General features: G+C 53.1%; 2 protein-coding genes across 4 annotated transcripts in view; both read left to right on the forward strand.

The window, feature by feature from the left end:
* The window catches only part of SPMIP6 (sperm microtubule inner protein 6), a 31,510-nt gene extending 17,808 nt beyond the window's left edge, over positions 1-13,702 (forward strand). Inside the window, exons 6-8 of one of the 2 annotated variants that reach the window (XM_008955176.5) lie at positions 339-425; positions 890-3,284; positions 13,456-13,702. In XM_008955176.5, the coding sequence (XP_008953424.1) occupies positions 339-425; positions 890-995 (193 nt within the window). In that variant the 3' untranslated portion in view covers positions 996-3,284; positions 13,456-13,702. Of the gene's footprint in view, positions 1-338; positions 426-889; positions 3,285-13,455 lie in introns of those variants that run through there. The other variant, XM_063594435.1, reaches the window with a different exon arrangement.
* MYORG (myogenesis regulating glycosidase (putative)) lies at positions 3,147-11,170 on the forward strand. Of its 2 annotated transcripts, none has more exons than XM_063594433.1 (2): positions 3,147-3,284; positions 7,095-11,170. In XM_063594433.1, exon 2 carries the CDS (start codon positions 7,158-7,160, stop codon positions 9,300-9,302), a length of 2,145 nt encoding a protein of 714 aa, XP_063450503.1. In that variant the 5' UTR covers positions 3,147-3,284; positions 7,095-7,157; the 3' UTR covers positions 9,303-11,170. The 2 variants fall into 2 exon arrangements, with proteins under 2 accessions (XP_063450503.1, XP_008953423.1); XM_008955175.5 differs by having other exon boundaries at positions 3,156-3,284; positions 7,100-11,170.
* Positions 13,703-15,861: the final 2,159 nt, after the last annotated feature.

Below are 15,861 nucleotides of genomic sequence, written 5' to 3' on the forward strand. Positions count from 1 at the left end.
AGCTCAGAAATGATGCCTCGTCCTACTGCTGGAGAAATTGCTGTCCAGTGGCGGGGATCCGGTGGTTCCAGGTCCTCAACGCCCGGAGCCCGACCTTCCCCAGGGTCCAGCGCTCTTCCCTCAACGGCAGAAATGAGGCCTTGCCGGGAGGGAGTCTTCCAAGGGGGGTTCCCGAATCGGTGCCGCAGTGGGGGTTTTGAAGGGTGAGGAAGAAGGAGAGGAGGATTTCCGAGCCTTGGGAGGGACACCTGAAGCGCCGCCCAGGGGCTTGGTCTAAATCGGGGGATGAGAGTCAAAAGGCCCAACCCCTCCATGCTCGCGGCTTCCTCCTTCTCCAGATGTGTACCTCCCTACGAGCACCGGCCCGGAATGCAGTGTGCTGTTACAACTCCCCCGCCGTCATACTACCCATATCCGAACCTTAGGTAAGTCTAACGCGCACACACTCATTTGCACACGCACCCTGAAGCCTTGGTGAGGCGGGGCTGGGGGAGGATGGCTGGTAGACGGGATGAGAACGCTCCGCGGTGCACTGACAGGCACATACCACGAGGGGGAGCCAGTGGCATGGAGCAGTCAAAGGTGGTAAGGACAGAGGACCTTAAGAGAGGGCTAGGAGGCCGGTATTGAAGGGTTACAGGTTGGCAGTGGGCTTACAGCCAAAGGCGTTGGTTCAGAGCTTGAAGTAATGAGTAAGAAGTCGATGTTAAGGAGGAAATATTGGGTATCAGCAACTTAACAGTAGAACCTAAGGTCAGGAGGTCAGTATTGGAACCCAAGGTCAGTGCTATAGACAAAGTGTAGGGATAAGGTTAGCATTGCAAACTGGAGTCAGATACTCACTTTGACATATGAGGATCCAAAACGGCTGACCCATCTCTTCCTGTAGATGGGACACAAGTCACTTCAAGAAGTCTGGTGGTCCCCAGAGAAACAACTATGTTATCCATCCTGAGTTTGTGTCTGAGACCTATCCCGACTATCGTTGCTGGTAGAGCCTGGGCTTGCTGTGCCAAGGGGGCAGAGCAATAAATAAACTCTTCAACCCCAAAGCCTGCCTCCTGTGTCCTTACCCAGCAGGATCTGGAAGTGAAGGGCCAGTCACTCAGGCCTCTACCAAACCCCTTCAACTGAGATGCAATTTTTCTCAAAGTCACCCTTCCCTGGGCCCTTCCAACCCCATCATCTCAGTACATCCCTGAGTGCCCTCCTGACACAGAACAGTAGCCTTATATCCAGCTGCTGTCCTCCTCCCCTGAATCCCAGAGCCCAAACGGATGGGTCCACCCTGCAATGCAGGCAGGAGCCATCTACTTTCCACCCCACGAAGACCCTCCAGCTAACATTTCTTCAGTATGCTCCCAAACTTAGATGCCCTCCCACTCATCAGAGGACCCAGAATCCTTCCTTCCACAGTCAAAGACCTATCCCTACACCCAAAGCTCTTGATCTCTGCTTCCAGGAGTCCCCATCACAGCCTCCCAAAAGCCCCTCTGTGCTCAGACACCCTTGCTGCACAAGGTGTGTCCCCCATTCCAAGTCCAACTGGTCAAAATATAATTTTGGAGGGTCTCATGACAAAGAAATTTCAAGTTGCAAAACAAAGCCCTGTTTCTCTGCCCCTCAGGGAGCTAGAAGGGGCCATTCTAAAATCTCTGTGATCTTCAGTATTTTTATTTCTGCATCAAATAGATATGAAACCAGCTGGGTGCAGAGGCTCACACCTGTAATCTCACCACTTTGGGAGGCAGAGGCAGGAGGATCACTTGAGCCCAGGAATTCGATAACAGCTGGGGCAACATAAAGAGACCCCTTCTCTACAAAAAAAATTTAAAAATTAGCAGGGTATGGTGGCACACACATGTGGTCCAAGTTACTCAGGAGCCTGAGGCGGGAGGGGATAGCTTGAACCAAGGACATTGAGGCTGCAGTGAGCTATGTTAACGCCACTGCACTCCAGCCTGGGCGACAGAGCGAGACCCTCTCTCAAAAAAATAAAGACCGGACGCGGTGGCCCACGCTTGTAATCCCAGCACTTTGGGAGGCCGAGGCAGGTAGATCACCTGAGGTCAGGAGTTTGAGACCAGCCTGACCAACATGGTGAAACTCTGTCTCTACTAAAAATACAAAATTAGCCAGGCGCGGTGGTGCGTGCCTGTAATCCCAGCTACTTGGGAGGCTGAGGCAGGAGAATTGCTTGAACCCGGGAGGCGGAGGTTGCAGTGAGCCGAGATCGTGCCATTGTACTCCAGCCTGGGCAACAAGAACGAAACTCAAAAATAAATAAATATAAAAATAAAATAAAATAAAAAAGAAATGAAACCTCAGAGTCTTGCCCAGCCCCCGGGGAGAGGGGCATGGCGGGGCACACCCACTTTCCCGCAGCTTGGGCATTTCTAACTAAAGGCTGTAACTTAGGAGGAGGGGCTGGACCCTATAAATAACTAGTCTGGGGGTAGCGGTCTGGGAGGCGGGTGACGTTGCAAAACACCGAGCAGAAACTGGTCTTCTCAGTCCCTGACCTCGGACACCGCTGGTTAGGTCCGGTGGGAACCGACAGCTTGGACTCGCGGCGGGTTGGAACTACAGCTCCCTCCGTGGGGCCCTCGATTGGAAGCACCTGCATTGGGAGCTGAGATACTCGCGGAATTGCGCCACCACTTTTCCGTATGGAAAACTGAGGGCTTGTGAGAGCGTTATACCGATATGGCCTCCACCTGTCCAAACCGGGAACGAAGGAATTCCAATGGCCAGCTCTGCTCCTTTACCCTGCAGCTCTCTCCCTCTCAACCTCATTCCAAACCTAGCCTAGAGGTGCAAGAACCCCAACCTTCCGCAGCTGCTCCTTTCTGCAGAACTACATGTCCCAGCAGGCCTGCGGCCGAGCCCCGCCCGCTTGCGGGTTAGCAGTGGCCCAGCAGGGGCGGGCCCGCCGGCGGGAGTCGGAGCCGCGGGTCGCAGGACTGAGCAAGCCTGAAATGCCAGGGGCAGAGCACAGAGCGGTGGGAGGAAGGTGGGGCTGAGGGGCGGGGCCACAGATCCGCCTGATAACCTGGGAGGAGGGGTCGAACGTCAAGGGCAGGGCTGGACTCTGAGGCCCGAGACGAGACTGGATGACTGGGGCGTGGCCGAGGAACCCCAGGGCGGGGCCCGAGGAGGGGCTCAGCTGTGCCCTGCCAGACAGAGCCCCGCGCGGCGCGGCGGCAGCTTCACTCTGGTTCAAGCGCAGGGGATCGGCGGGAAGCTCTTTCACCCCCGCTTCTGCCGGGCTGTAACTGCAATGGGTGAGCCCAGCGGGAGGGCTGTGGAGGGCGGGGGGCTGCTGAAGGAGCACGATTCCTGAACTTTCGCTCCCACCGATGAATGGGTGGAGCGAGCCTGAACACCTGGGCCCATCCCACGGCCGCGATTCCCGCGGGGCGACAGGTCCCTTGACCTCGGTCGGCCCCTTCGGACAGTATAGCCTTCAGGGCGGGGTAGGGAGGGCGGCTGTGGAGTATTCCAGGCTACGTAGGCAGTCACTCGATCCCCGCGGATACCGTCGCCTGGCAGGAGAGGGAGATGGGCCGGATCGAGTTGCCTTTGACATTTCCATCCCCCCGGGAACTGTGTCCAACTAACGATTCTACTTGGAATGGCCTCCCCTCAGTTGAGTCGGGCGGGGCCCTCCCCCTCAGACCAGACTAGCTGTGGCAGCCAAGGCTGAGGTTGAGTGTCCGGTGGGGAGAGGCTCAGCAGGGACAGAGCCCAGGGAGACCCGCCCCGCAGACTCCACCTGGCGGAGGCGGCAGATTACAGAGGTCTCTGGCACCACTGTTAACACCGGAACCACAGACTTCCTCCCCCAAAGCCCCGGTACCAGATGCCATTAAAATTGCCCTCTTTGCTGCCCTCGTGGTCTTCGTGGTCCGCGTGGAGCAAGCAGCAGCACCAGCCCTTGGAAAGACAGGCCTCACCATGCCATGTCCATCTGATGGAAGCTGGTCCCACCAGCTCAGCCCCAGGGCTCCTTTCTGCTACTGCATTCAGGCAGCCAGGTCAGATCATTATCTCCCATCTCCTAAAACTTACACTGTGGAGAGCTGGGCTGGGGTTTTAGATCCAGGCAGCCTTGCTACCTGGCTAACTTCAGACAAGTTCCTTTTTCTGTTTGGGCCACGTTTCCTCACCTGTAAAATGGACACTGCAGCTATGTCTGCTGTTCCACATTGTTGATAGAACTGGATGCTGTGGTGACATTTGGGACACTATCATGGTGCCTGGGGTGGGTGGGTGCCCAGGCCTGTGGGCTTCTGTCTTTCATCAAAGAACTTCAGATCCCAGAAAATTAAGATTCTCAAAACATAACTGTCGGAAAGGGCTTTTGAATCCACCTTGGTGGCCTCTTCCTGCCTCCAGGGCTCATGAGATAGGCTGACTTCATATGAAAGTTTTGAGGATGAGGAAGTCTCTCTCCTCTTCAGATACTGACCCTCTCTCTCCTTATTTCCTTGGTGCCCAGAATAGGGCTTTGGTTATCTTGAATGAATGAATATAAACTCACAGGTGTGATCTGAGCCACCTAAAGCCTTCTTTGGGTTCTGCTCAGCTTGAGGGCATCAGCTAAAGGCCACTGGCTGCATTTTCCAGGAGGTGTTTTCTAAGCTGTATCTATATAGGAATGGGGAGGAAAGCTAAGTCATTGCAGACTGAGAGAAAGGGAATAAGAGTCTGTTCCAGACCAGCTAGGGCTGACAAGCTTAGGCAGCTGGGGGCAGAGGGCACTGAGAATGAGGCCCTGAGCTAGCACCGTGTGGGAAGTGCCTATGGGAGGAGCTGCGTATTGACATTTAGGATCAAATTCTGCTCCACACCTTGCATTCTTGCATGGGGGAGGTGAAAAACCTGAGTATTTCCGGCATCTCCTTGGAAGTCCCTGGGGACTTACAGACAGACACTGGCATCTGGGAGGAGGCTAATTACTGTTTGCTAGTCTCCTTCTCTTCTTCCCCCGAGCTGGAGCAGTTGGGCAACCAACTGGCTGGCTGTGTGTATGCCAGTGTGTGCACCTGGGTGGTATTATTTCTTTGTTGGACTCTGCTCTGAAGCCTGGGACAGGAACGGTCAGTGGCCTTGAGTGGCAGAGTAGGACACACCTCTTCCCCTGAGCCTGTGTTTCCCTGTAGTCATATCTGTATTTTTTTTTTTTTTGAGATAGGGTCTCACTTTGTCACCTAGGCTGGAGTGCAGTGGCACAATGTCGGCTCACTGCAGCCTTGACCTCCTGGGCTCAAGCGACCCTCCCACCTCAGCCCCCCAAGTAGCTGGGACTACAGGTGCACACCACCATGCCTGGCTAATTTTTTTTTTTTTTTTTTTTTTGTATTTTTGGCAGAGACAGGGTTTCAACATGTTGCCCAGGCTGGTCTCAAACTCCTGAGCTCAAGAGATCTGCCCTCCTTGGCCTCCCAAAGTGCTAGGATTACAGGCATGAGCACCGTGCATGGCCTCATATCTGGATATTTAGCATATAGTGTGTCAGAGTTTATGTGTGTTAGTGGTAGTGGTGGGTGTCTGATCCCTGGAGAGCAGGTAGGTGGAGGAGGTGCGTTGGCCCAAGCTAGGTGGGTGAAATCTCCTGAAGCAGGTGGCCTAAAGGATTTAGGTTGGGGAAGGAACGAGCTTGGTAATCACAAGATAGGCCTGGCTGGAAATGGAATCAGAACGGTAGCTGAGAACACATCATTCCTGGAGCCTCCAATGCAAAGCAAACACTTTTAAATTTCATCATGGAAGCAATGAGCAGCTCTCGAAGCTAGGGATAGATATGGTTTGATAAGTGCTTTAGAAAGATCACTATGGTTGCCGTGATCAGAAGGCACTGGTGAGAAAGAAGTTAGAGTCAGAGAGGCCTGTTGGGGGAAGCGTTTGGTAATACAGGGGAGAAGTGACAGTGCCCAAACTATGACAGAAACAGGACAGTGGGTGAAACAGAGCGAGGAAGTAGCTGGCCCACAGATGTGGTGCCAGGAGCAAAGCAGGAAGGCAGGCATGGAAATGGATTTGGTGATGGATGATGGCTGAGAGCAGGGTGAGTTTGAGGGCAAAGAGAAGCAGATGTGAGAAACAACTGGCCCCCCATGCCAGGCTCCTGCCCCAGGCCCTAATGTCTGAACCCAACTCTACCTCCCTCCAAACCAGGCCCTGGGACTAAGTCTGGCTTTGGGTGTCTTCTTCAATCTCCAGACTTCATCAGGCTTTTGACTCAGGATAAAAACACATCCCTGAGCTATTCTCCCTTCCTCCCTCCTCTCCCCCTCTGGGGACAGGGAAGCTAGCCTACCGCCCTGTTAAAAGTCTCAAGGGGGACTGGGCGAGGTGGCTCACGCCTGTAATGCCAGCACTTCTGGAGGCTGAGGCAGGTGGATCACTTGAGGTCATGAGTTCGAAGCCAGCCTGACCAACATGGTGAAACCCTGTCTCTACCAAAAATACAAAAATTAGCTAGGTGTGGTGGTGTGCGCCTTTAATCCCAGCTACTCGGGAGGTTGAGGCAGGAGACCCGCTTGAACCCAAGAGGCAGAGATTGCAGTGAGCTGAGATCATGCCACTGCACTCCAGTCTGGGTGACAGAGGGAGACTCCATTTCAAAAAAAAAAAAGTCTCAAGGAGCTGGCTGGACAATACCCCCTCTCCCACCCTGACCATCCACACCTCTAGGAGAGCAGGACTTTTCTAGTTCCTTTCCCGTCTCTTCAGCCCGAACGGCCCCATGTGTGATCTGGGGAGGCCTGGCTTATCCTGTGATCCTGGAAAGCTTCCTGACCCTCTCAGGGTTTGTTTCTCCACTAGGAAAATGAGGATGCGTGCCATCTCCCAGTCACATGCGCCGCCCCCCAGTCACAGAGTCCTAATTTGGGCAAGCATTAGGTCCCATGAGAAAGGGTGGGTTAGGCACAGATTGTCCTGGTAAGGGTCTCACCTTTGCCACTCTTCAAGCCCTCAGGTTCCAGTATTCATCTTCCCAAAGTATACACCTCCTCTTAGCTTGCGGCAGCAAATGGAAATATCATGGGATGAGATAGCTCAGTTCCATCTCTGTCTCCTCCTTTCAGAGCAGGTTGAGATGAACTCAGTCAGATGGCCCCACGGCCCGCTCCTTTCTTAGCAGCCCACTAATGCTCCAGAACCCTCAGGAGAAGAGCCAGGCCTACCCCCGCCGCCGCCGGCCTGGCTGCTACGCATACCGTCAGAACCCCGAGGCCATCGCAGCCGCAGCTATGTACACGTTCCTGCCCGACAACTTCTCACCTGCCAAGCCCAAGCCTTCCAAAGAGCTGAAGCCGCTGCTGGGCTCCGCGGTTCTGGGGCTGCTGCTTGTGCTGGCCGCGGTGGTGGCCTGGTGCTACTACAGCGTCTCCCTACGCAAGGCGGAGCGACTTCGCGCGGAGCTGCTGGACCTGAAAGCTGGCGGCTTCTCCATCCGCAATCAGAAGGGAGAGCAGGTCTTCCGCCTGGCCTTCCGCTCCGGCGCGCTGGACCTTGACTCCTGCAGCCGCGATGGCGCCCTGCTGGGCTGCTCGCTCACGGCCGACGGGCGGCCGCTGCACTTCTTCATCCAGACTGTGCGACCCAAGGACACGGTCATGTGCTACCGCGTGCGCTGGGAGGAGGCAGCGCCGGGCCGGGCCGTGGAGCACGCCATGTTCTTGGGCGACGCGGCGGCCCACTGGTATGGTGGCGCCGAGATGAGGACGCAACACTGGCCCATCCGCCTGGATGGCCAGCAGGAGCCCCAGCCGTTCGTCACCAGCGATGTCTACTCCTCCGACGCCGCGTTTGGGGGCATCCTCGAGCGCTACTGGCTATCTTCGCGCGCGGCCGCCATCAAAGTCAATGACTCAGTGCCCTTCCACCTGGGCTGGAACAGCACGGAGCGCTCGCTGCGGCTTCAGGCACGCTACCACGACACGCCCTACAAGCCACCCGCCGGCCGCACCGCAGCGCCAGAGCTGAGCTACCGAGTGTGCGTGGGCTCGGACGTCACCTCCATCCACAAGTACATGGTGCGCCGCTACTTCAACAAGCCGTCAAGGGTGCCAGCACCCGAGGCCTTCCGAGACCCCATTTGGTCCACGTGGGCGCTGTACGGGCGCGCCGTGGACCAGGACAAGGTGCTGCGTTTTGCCCAACAGATCCGCCAGCACCACTTCAACAGCAGCCACCTGGAAATCGACGACATGTACACACCTGCTTATGGCGACTTCGACTTCGACGAGGTCAAATTCCCCAACGCCAGCGACATGTTCCGCCGCCTGCGCGACGCCGGCTTCCGCGTCACGCTCTGGGTGCACCCGTTTGTCAACTACAACTCGTCGCGCTTCGGCGAGGGCGTGGAGCGCGAGCTGTTCGTGCGCGAACCCACGGGCCGGTTACCCGCGCTGGTGCGCTGGTGGAACGGCATCGGCGCGGTGCTAGACTTCACGCACCCAAAGGCCCGCGACTGGTTCCAGGGACACCTGCGGCGGCTGCGCTCTCGCTACTCCGTGGCTTCCTTCAAGTTCGACGCGGGCGAGGTCAGCTACCTGCCGCGGGACTTCAGCACCTACCGGCCGCTGCCGGACCCCAGCGTCTGGAGCCGGCGCTACACTGAGATGGCGCTGCCCTTCTTCTCGCTGGCGGAGGTGCGCGTGGGCTACCAGTCACAGAACATCTCCTGCTTCTTCCGCCTGGTGGATCGCGACTCTGTGTGGGGCTACGACCTGGGGCTGCGCTCACTCATCCCCGCGGTGCTCACTGTCAGCATGCTGGGCTACCCATTCATCCTACCCGATATGGTGGGCGGCAACGCCGTGCCCCAGCGTACAGCCGGCGGCGATGTGCCCGAGCGCGAGCTCTACATTCGCTGGCTGGAAGTGGCCGCCTTTATGCCGGCCATGCAGTTCTCTATCCCGCCCTGGCGCTACGACGCGGAAGTGGTGGCCATCGCGCAGAAGTTCGCCGCCCTGCGGGCCTCGCTTGTGGCACCGCTGTTGCTTGAGCTGGCGGGCGAGGTCACCGACACGGGTGACCCTATCGTGCGCCCCCTTTGGTGGATTGCGCCCGGCGACGAGACAGCTCACCGTATCGACTCGCAGTTCCTTATTGGGGACACGCTGCTTGTGGCCCCGGTGCTGGAGCCGGGCAAGCAGGAGCGCGACGTCTATTTGCCCGCCGGCAAGTGGCGCAGCTACAAGGGTGAGCTTTTCGACAAGACGCCGGTGCTGCTCACCGATTACCCGGTCGACCTGGATGAGATCGCCTACTTTACCTGGGCGTCCTGACCCAGCCCAGGGCCCGGTAACCGCAGAGCCCCCAGTCTTCATGCAGACCTTGAACCCTCCGTCACACCCGCACCATGTACTCCCAGGAACCTCCACCTCTATACCACCCATTATTAAGTGGCTGCTGACTTAAATGTGCTGGAACCAGCTGCTGAAGGTGGGGCCTGGGGAGGGGGCACTGAAGCAATCTCCTGCTCCAACGCACAATCCTTACTGTGCCCTTTCCACCCCCACACTCACACCAATCTGCAGAAACCTCTTCCCTGGGGTGGAAGCCAGAGAGCTTAGAGGAAAAAGGTCAGCTCTCTTCCTGTTATACATGGTTATACATGGTTGGGGTTTAAAAGCACAAAGAGAAACCTCCCCATCCTGGCTTTCGTGGCCATCTTTGTCCATCTTAGGTGGGGACTTGATCTTATTTAAGGTCTCCAAATAGCCCCCACCACACTTAGAACATGTGTTTTCTTAGTGTTAGAAAGCACTCACCTGAACTGTGGCTGATTTGGTCCCAGTCCAGCTGGGGAGGTGTTTGGCTGACAAGGAGGCAAGAGATCCCCTCCCAGGGAACAGGAGGACTGGGCTTAGCACAGAGCCATCATCATGTTCCCAATTTGTGAAGAGACTCCTAACACTGCACTAACCCATTTGTGTACATACATGGGCTCAGCCCTGGGCCAAATGTGCCTGATGGGAACAGACTTGCAGGGCCATGCAGGCCAGACTTTGTGCCTTAACTGAAGAGTGTGCGTGTGTGTGTGTGTGTGAGAGAGAAAGAGAGAAACACGCATCATGGGTCCCTGATCTATGAAATGAACACAACCTCTCTGAGGCTGGATGATCTGGAGGAAGGGGGCATGGAGCAAATTTGAGGCTCTGATTGCTGAGCCAGCCTCCTCCCAGGCGGTTTCCCCAGGACTCTCGTAGGAAATAAATAGCCCTTTCAAGATTCCTCAGCTGCCTCACCCCCTGCACATGTGCCTGGGGTGTGGCCTAGAAGGGAGTGATGTTCTTACTCTGGTGGTCTGTGCTTCTGAACACAGGCTACATGCACACACTGACAACTACCAATAAACAGACAGGGGAAGGTCTTTCATCTCAGCCATTTTCTCTTCCCCCCCGCCCTTAGATGGAGTCTTGCTCTGTCACCCAGGTTGGAGTGCAGTGGCACAATCAGCTTACTGCAACCCCTCCTCCTAGGTTCAAGTGATTGAGTAGCTGAGATTACAGGCATGCATCACTATGCCTGGCTTTTTGTATTTTTTAGTAGAGATGGGGTTTACCGTGTTGGCCAGGCTAGTCTCAAACTCCTGACCTAGTGATGCACCCACCTTGGCCTCCCAAAGTGTTGGGATTACAGGCATGAGCCACCACGCCAGCCATTTTCTCTTTCTAAGAAGAGCAACCTCAGCCGGAGTGAGTTTTTTCTGACTTTGCAGCTGAGTCTGGAGAAAAGTGGCATGCCAGAGCAGGTCGGTGGGAAACAGGGTGAACTTTAGCTTCCATCAACAGCTCTGGTAGCAAAACCAGTCCCCTACCCCCTAGAGAATGCATCCGTTTCCCCACCTGATATGGTTTGGCTGTGTCCCCACCTAAAACTCATCTTGAATTGTAGCTCCCATAATTGCCATGTGTTGTGGGAAGGACCCAGTGGGAGATAATTGAAATATGGGGGCAGTTTCCGCCATACTGTTCTGGTGATAGCGAATAGATCTCATGAGAGCTGATGATTTTATAAGAGGTTTCCCCTTTTGCTTAGTTCTCATTCTCTCTTGCCTGCCGCCATGTAAGACGTGCCTTTCTGTCATGCTTGTGAGGCCTCCCCAGCCACGTGGAGCTGTGAGTTCATTAAACCTCTTTTTCTTTATAAATTACCCAGTCTTGGTTATGTCTTTATCAGCACTGTGAAAATGAACCTATACAGTAAATTGGTACCAGTAGAGTGGGGCGCTGCTGTAAATACCCAAAAATGTGGAAGCAACTTTGGAACTGGGTAACAGGCAGAGGTTGGAACAGTTTGGAGGGATCAGAAGACAGGAAAATGTGGGAAAGTTTGGGACTTCCTAGAGACTTGTTAAATGGCTTTGACCAAAATGCTGATAATGATTGGGACATGAAATCCAGGCTGAGTTGGTCTCAGATAGCGATGAGGAACTTGTTTGGTACTGGAGTAAAGGTGACTCTTGCTATATTTTAGCAAAGAGACTGGCTGCATTTTGCCCCTGCCCTAGAGATTTGTGGAACTTTGAACTCGAGGGAGATGATTTAGGGTATCTGGCAGAAGAAATTTCTAAGCAGCAAAGCATTCATGAGGTGACTTGGGTGCTGTTAAAAGCATTCAGTTTTGGCCGGGCGCGGTGGCTCACGCCTGTAATCCCAGCACTTTGGGAGGCCGAGGCGGGTGGATCACGAGGTCAGGAGATCGAGACCATCCTGGCTAATATGGTGAAACCCCGTCTCTACTAAAAATACAAAAAATTAGCCGGGCGTGGTAGCGGGCGCCTGTAGTCCCAGCTACTCGGGAGGCTGAGGCAGGAGAATGGCGTGAACCCGGGAGGCGGAGCTTGCAGTGAGCCGAGATCGCGCCACTGCACTCCAGCCTGGGTGATAGAGCGAGACTCCGTCTCAAAAAAAAAAAAAAAAAAAAAGCATTCAGTTTTAAAAGGGAAACAGACTATAAAAGTTTGGAAAATTTGCAGCCTGATGATGAGATAGAAAAGAAAAACCCATTTTCTGAGGATAAATTCAAGCCCCCTGCAGAAATTTGCATAAGTAACAAGGAGCCAAATGTTAATCACTAAGGCATGGGGGAAATGTCTGCAGGGCATGTCAGAGACCTTTGCAGCAGTGCCTCCCATCACAGGCCTGGAGGCCTAGGAGGGAAAAAATGGTTTTGTGGGCCAGGCCCAAGGTCCCCTTGCTGTGTGCAGCCCAGCTGCTCTAGTCATGGCTAAAAGGGGCCAAGATACAGCTCAGGCCTTGGCTTCAGAGGGTGCAAGCCCCAAGTCTTGGCATCTTCCACGTAGTGTTGAGCCTGCAGGTGCACAGAAGTCAAGAACTGAGGTTTGGGAACCTCTGCCTAGATTTCAGAGAATGTATGGAAATGCATGTATGTCCAGGCAGAAGTTTGCTACAGGAGTGAGACCCTCATGGAGAACCTCTGTTAAGGCAATGTGGAAGGGGAAGCCCCCACACAGAGACCCCACTGGGACACTGCCTAGTAGAGCTGTCAGAAGAAGGCTACCATCCTCCAGACATCAGAATGGTATATCCACTGACAGCTTGCACCATGCACCTGGAAAAGCCACAGACACTCAACGCCAGCCTGTAAAAGCAACTGAGAAGTAGGCTGTACCCTGCAATGCCATAGGGGTGGAGCTGCCCAAGACCATGGGAACCCACCTCCTGCATCAGTGTGACCTGGATGTGAGACATGGAGTCAAAGGAGACCACTTTGGAGCTTTAAGATTTAACTGCCCTGCTGGATTTCAGACTTGCATGGGGCCTTTAGCCACTTCGTTTTGGCCAACTTCTCCCACTTGAAATGGGTGTATTTAGCCAATGCCTGTACCTCCATTGTATCTAGGAAGTAACTAACTAGCCTTTGATTTTACAGGCTCATAGGTGGAAGGGACTTGCCTTGTTTCAGATGAGACTTTGGAGTATGGACTTTTGAGTTAATGCTGAAATGAGTTAAGACTTTGGGGGACTGTTGGGAAGGCATGATTGATTTTTAAATGAGAGGACATGAGATTTGGGAGGGGCCAGGGAGAGAATGATATGGTTTGGCTGTGTCCCCATCCAAATATCACCTTAAATTGTAGCTCCCATAATTGTGGGAGGGACCTGGTGGGAGATAATTGAATCATGGGGGCAGTTTCTCCCATACTGTTCTGGTGGTAGTGAATAAGTCTCACGAGATCTGATGGTTTAATAAGGGGTTTCCCCTTTTGCTTGGCTCTCATTCTCTCTTGTCTGCTGCCATGTAAGATGTGCCTTTCGCCTTCCACCATGATTGTGAGGCCTCCCAGCCACATGGAACTGTGAGTTCATTAAACCTCTTTTTCTTCATAAATTACCCAGTCTCGGGTATGTCTTTATCAGCAGTGTGAAAACAGACTAATACACCACTCTTCTACCTTCTTTATTTTCTCAGTGTGGAAAATGCCTGATGAAAGCTTTGGGGCCCTCACAGATGCACAACTCAAGTGCTGATTCTATCACTCATCTACCAGCTCTGTGACCTTGAACAAGCCGCTTAACCTTGCTAAGCCTCTGTTTTCTCATATGTCAAATGGTGATAATAATGCCTACCTCCCGAGGTTGTTGTAAGAATTATAAGCACAAATGTATGTAAAGTGCCTGGCACAAAGTAGGTGCTCAATAAATGGTAGCTATTATAATACTATTTCTTGTTTTATTGATTAAAAACAAGGATCCTTCTAGAAACCAGCTCTCAGCCTGGATGGCTTTCTCTGGGCCTGCTGTGACACCCCCTCCCCAGTCCTCTGCACATAGCACCCAGTTGAACTCTGAGTTTGTGACCCAAGGGACACTGTAGTCCAGGAGAAAGGCAAAAAGAGAGATACCTCAAGGTGGGATGTCAGGAGCCAGGATTCCTGGGTCCCTGGGAGATGGAAAGTGAATATAGTTTCTCTCCTTTTCATCAAGTGTCTACCATCTACCAATTGATACTCATTGATAAGCCTCCCCAGGCCCTGGTGTCCAGCCATGTGCTCTAGAGTAAGTGTAGAAGGAGAACCCCAGGCTGGGCCCTGGAAAGTTCCTTAAATGGCTGGAGAACATGACCCACATTTGAATGGTTCTCCAGCTTTCTATGCAACCTGAAACCAGTTTTACCTAACCTTGGTTTCTTCATCTTTAAAATGGAATTTCTAGGATTCACTGAGATGTGTATAAAACCCTATGCAGGGGGAGGGGGGAGGAATAGCATTAGGAGATATACCTAATGTAAATGACGGGTTAACAGGTGCAGCACACCAACATGGCACATGTATACATATGTAACAAACCTGCACGTTGTGCATGTGTACCCTATAACTTAAAGTATAATAAATTAAGAAAAAAGAAAAAAAAAGAGGAAAAAAATAAATAAAACACACAAAAATTGGCAAAGAGTAAGTGCTCAACAAATGGTAACTCCTATGAACTATTATAAACAAGGAACAAAGAGAGAAAAGCCTTGGCTAGAACCTGTATTGTCCAATATGGTAGTGAGTAGCCACATATGGCTTCTTAAATTTACTTCTAAAATTAATTAAAATTCAGTTCTTTAGGCACATTAGCCACACTTCAAATGTTCAACAGCCATATGTGACTAGTGGCTAATATATTGGACAGTGCAAATTATAGAACTTTTCCATAGTTGCAACAAGTATTATTGGACAGCCCTGGACCAAGCAGTGTATGACATGGGGGGGGGAAGAAGATAATCTGTGAGGCTTCCCTGGAGGAGGAGTACCTTTTAGAAGGGCATTGAAGGCAGGCAGGAGTGTCTGACGGCCTGGATGGAAACCAGACTGCACACCTTGTCTGGGCAAATTCCAACAAACTGGCCCTTGGCTTGGAATCTGGTTTCTCGTCTGGCTTCTGCCATTGACCCCATTAATCACAAAAGCACAGATGAACAAACTGAAGCTCTGAGAGAGGAGGGTATTGGCCTGAGGTCATATGGAAAATTAGTAACCACAGCTGCACTAGAACGTTGGTGTCCTGTTTGCAGGGATCGAGAATCTCAGACCCAGAACTCATCCCCTTTCAACAGCATGGCCCATCCCAGTCTGTATACCTCCAAGGATGGGAGCTAGCTGAAATGTGCATCTCTGAAGCTGCCACCAAGTGGGCCTGATTCTAGGCCGAGAAGTGTTTCCCCTTTCTCCACTGATGCTAAAAAAAGATTCAAGTAATTGGGAGGGCATGCTGAAATGTCAGGATTCACGAGGATCTTTCTTGGAGTTAGGGAAAGAGAAAAGAACTGGGCTGCCAGCTATCCCTATCCCTAATTTCCCAGGGTGCCAGGAACCCTGGCTCCTGCCAGCCTTTTCCAGTCCCTTATTCCTGCACATTCCAAATTTATCTCTCTCTGCACATCTGGATCTGGGTAGGGGCGGGTGCTGACCCTCCCCTGTGGAGCTTCCAGCAGCCTTGTTGTAGCCAGAATTCCTCACTGGTCTGCCCTCTACCCCTGGGCTTGTGGGCGGTGGGTGTGATATGCATAAATGGGAACTCCCTTCAGGAGTACTGGGGATGAACTGAGTGGCCATTGCAGGAAGCCTGGGACTGGAGCCTAGGCTCCCATTCTGTGACCTTCTGTTCCTGAGAGTGTGTCTCAGTTTCCCTTCCAACACTATATGAATGGGTTGAGCCCCAGCCAAGCCTGCTCTATGAGCCCAAGCTATGGGTTTTCTAGGAGAGTTTTTGTTGTTGTTTCCCCAGATTTCTAACCCTGGATCTGGCTCCAGAGCAAATCTTATTCTCCTGGTTCCCCTCACCAAGTACTCTGGTCCTTTCTCCCCTCCCTGAGTAAGGGCCAATGTTGACC

Source organism: Pan paniscus, chromosome 11 (assembly GCF_029289425.2).
Source record: "Pan paniscus chromosome 11, NHGRI_mPanPan1-v2.0_pri, whole genome shotgun sequence".
Lineage (NCBI taxonomy): Eukaryota > Metazoa > Chordata > Mammalia > Primates > Hominidae > Pan > Pan paniscus.

Excerpts from the sequence above, each read along its gene's own strand:
- MYORG (XM_063594433.1), top strand. The coding sequence starts at position 7,158 with ATGCTCCAGAACCCTCAGGAGAAGAGCCAGGCCTACCCCCGCCGCCGC.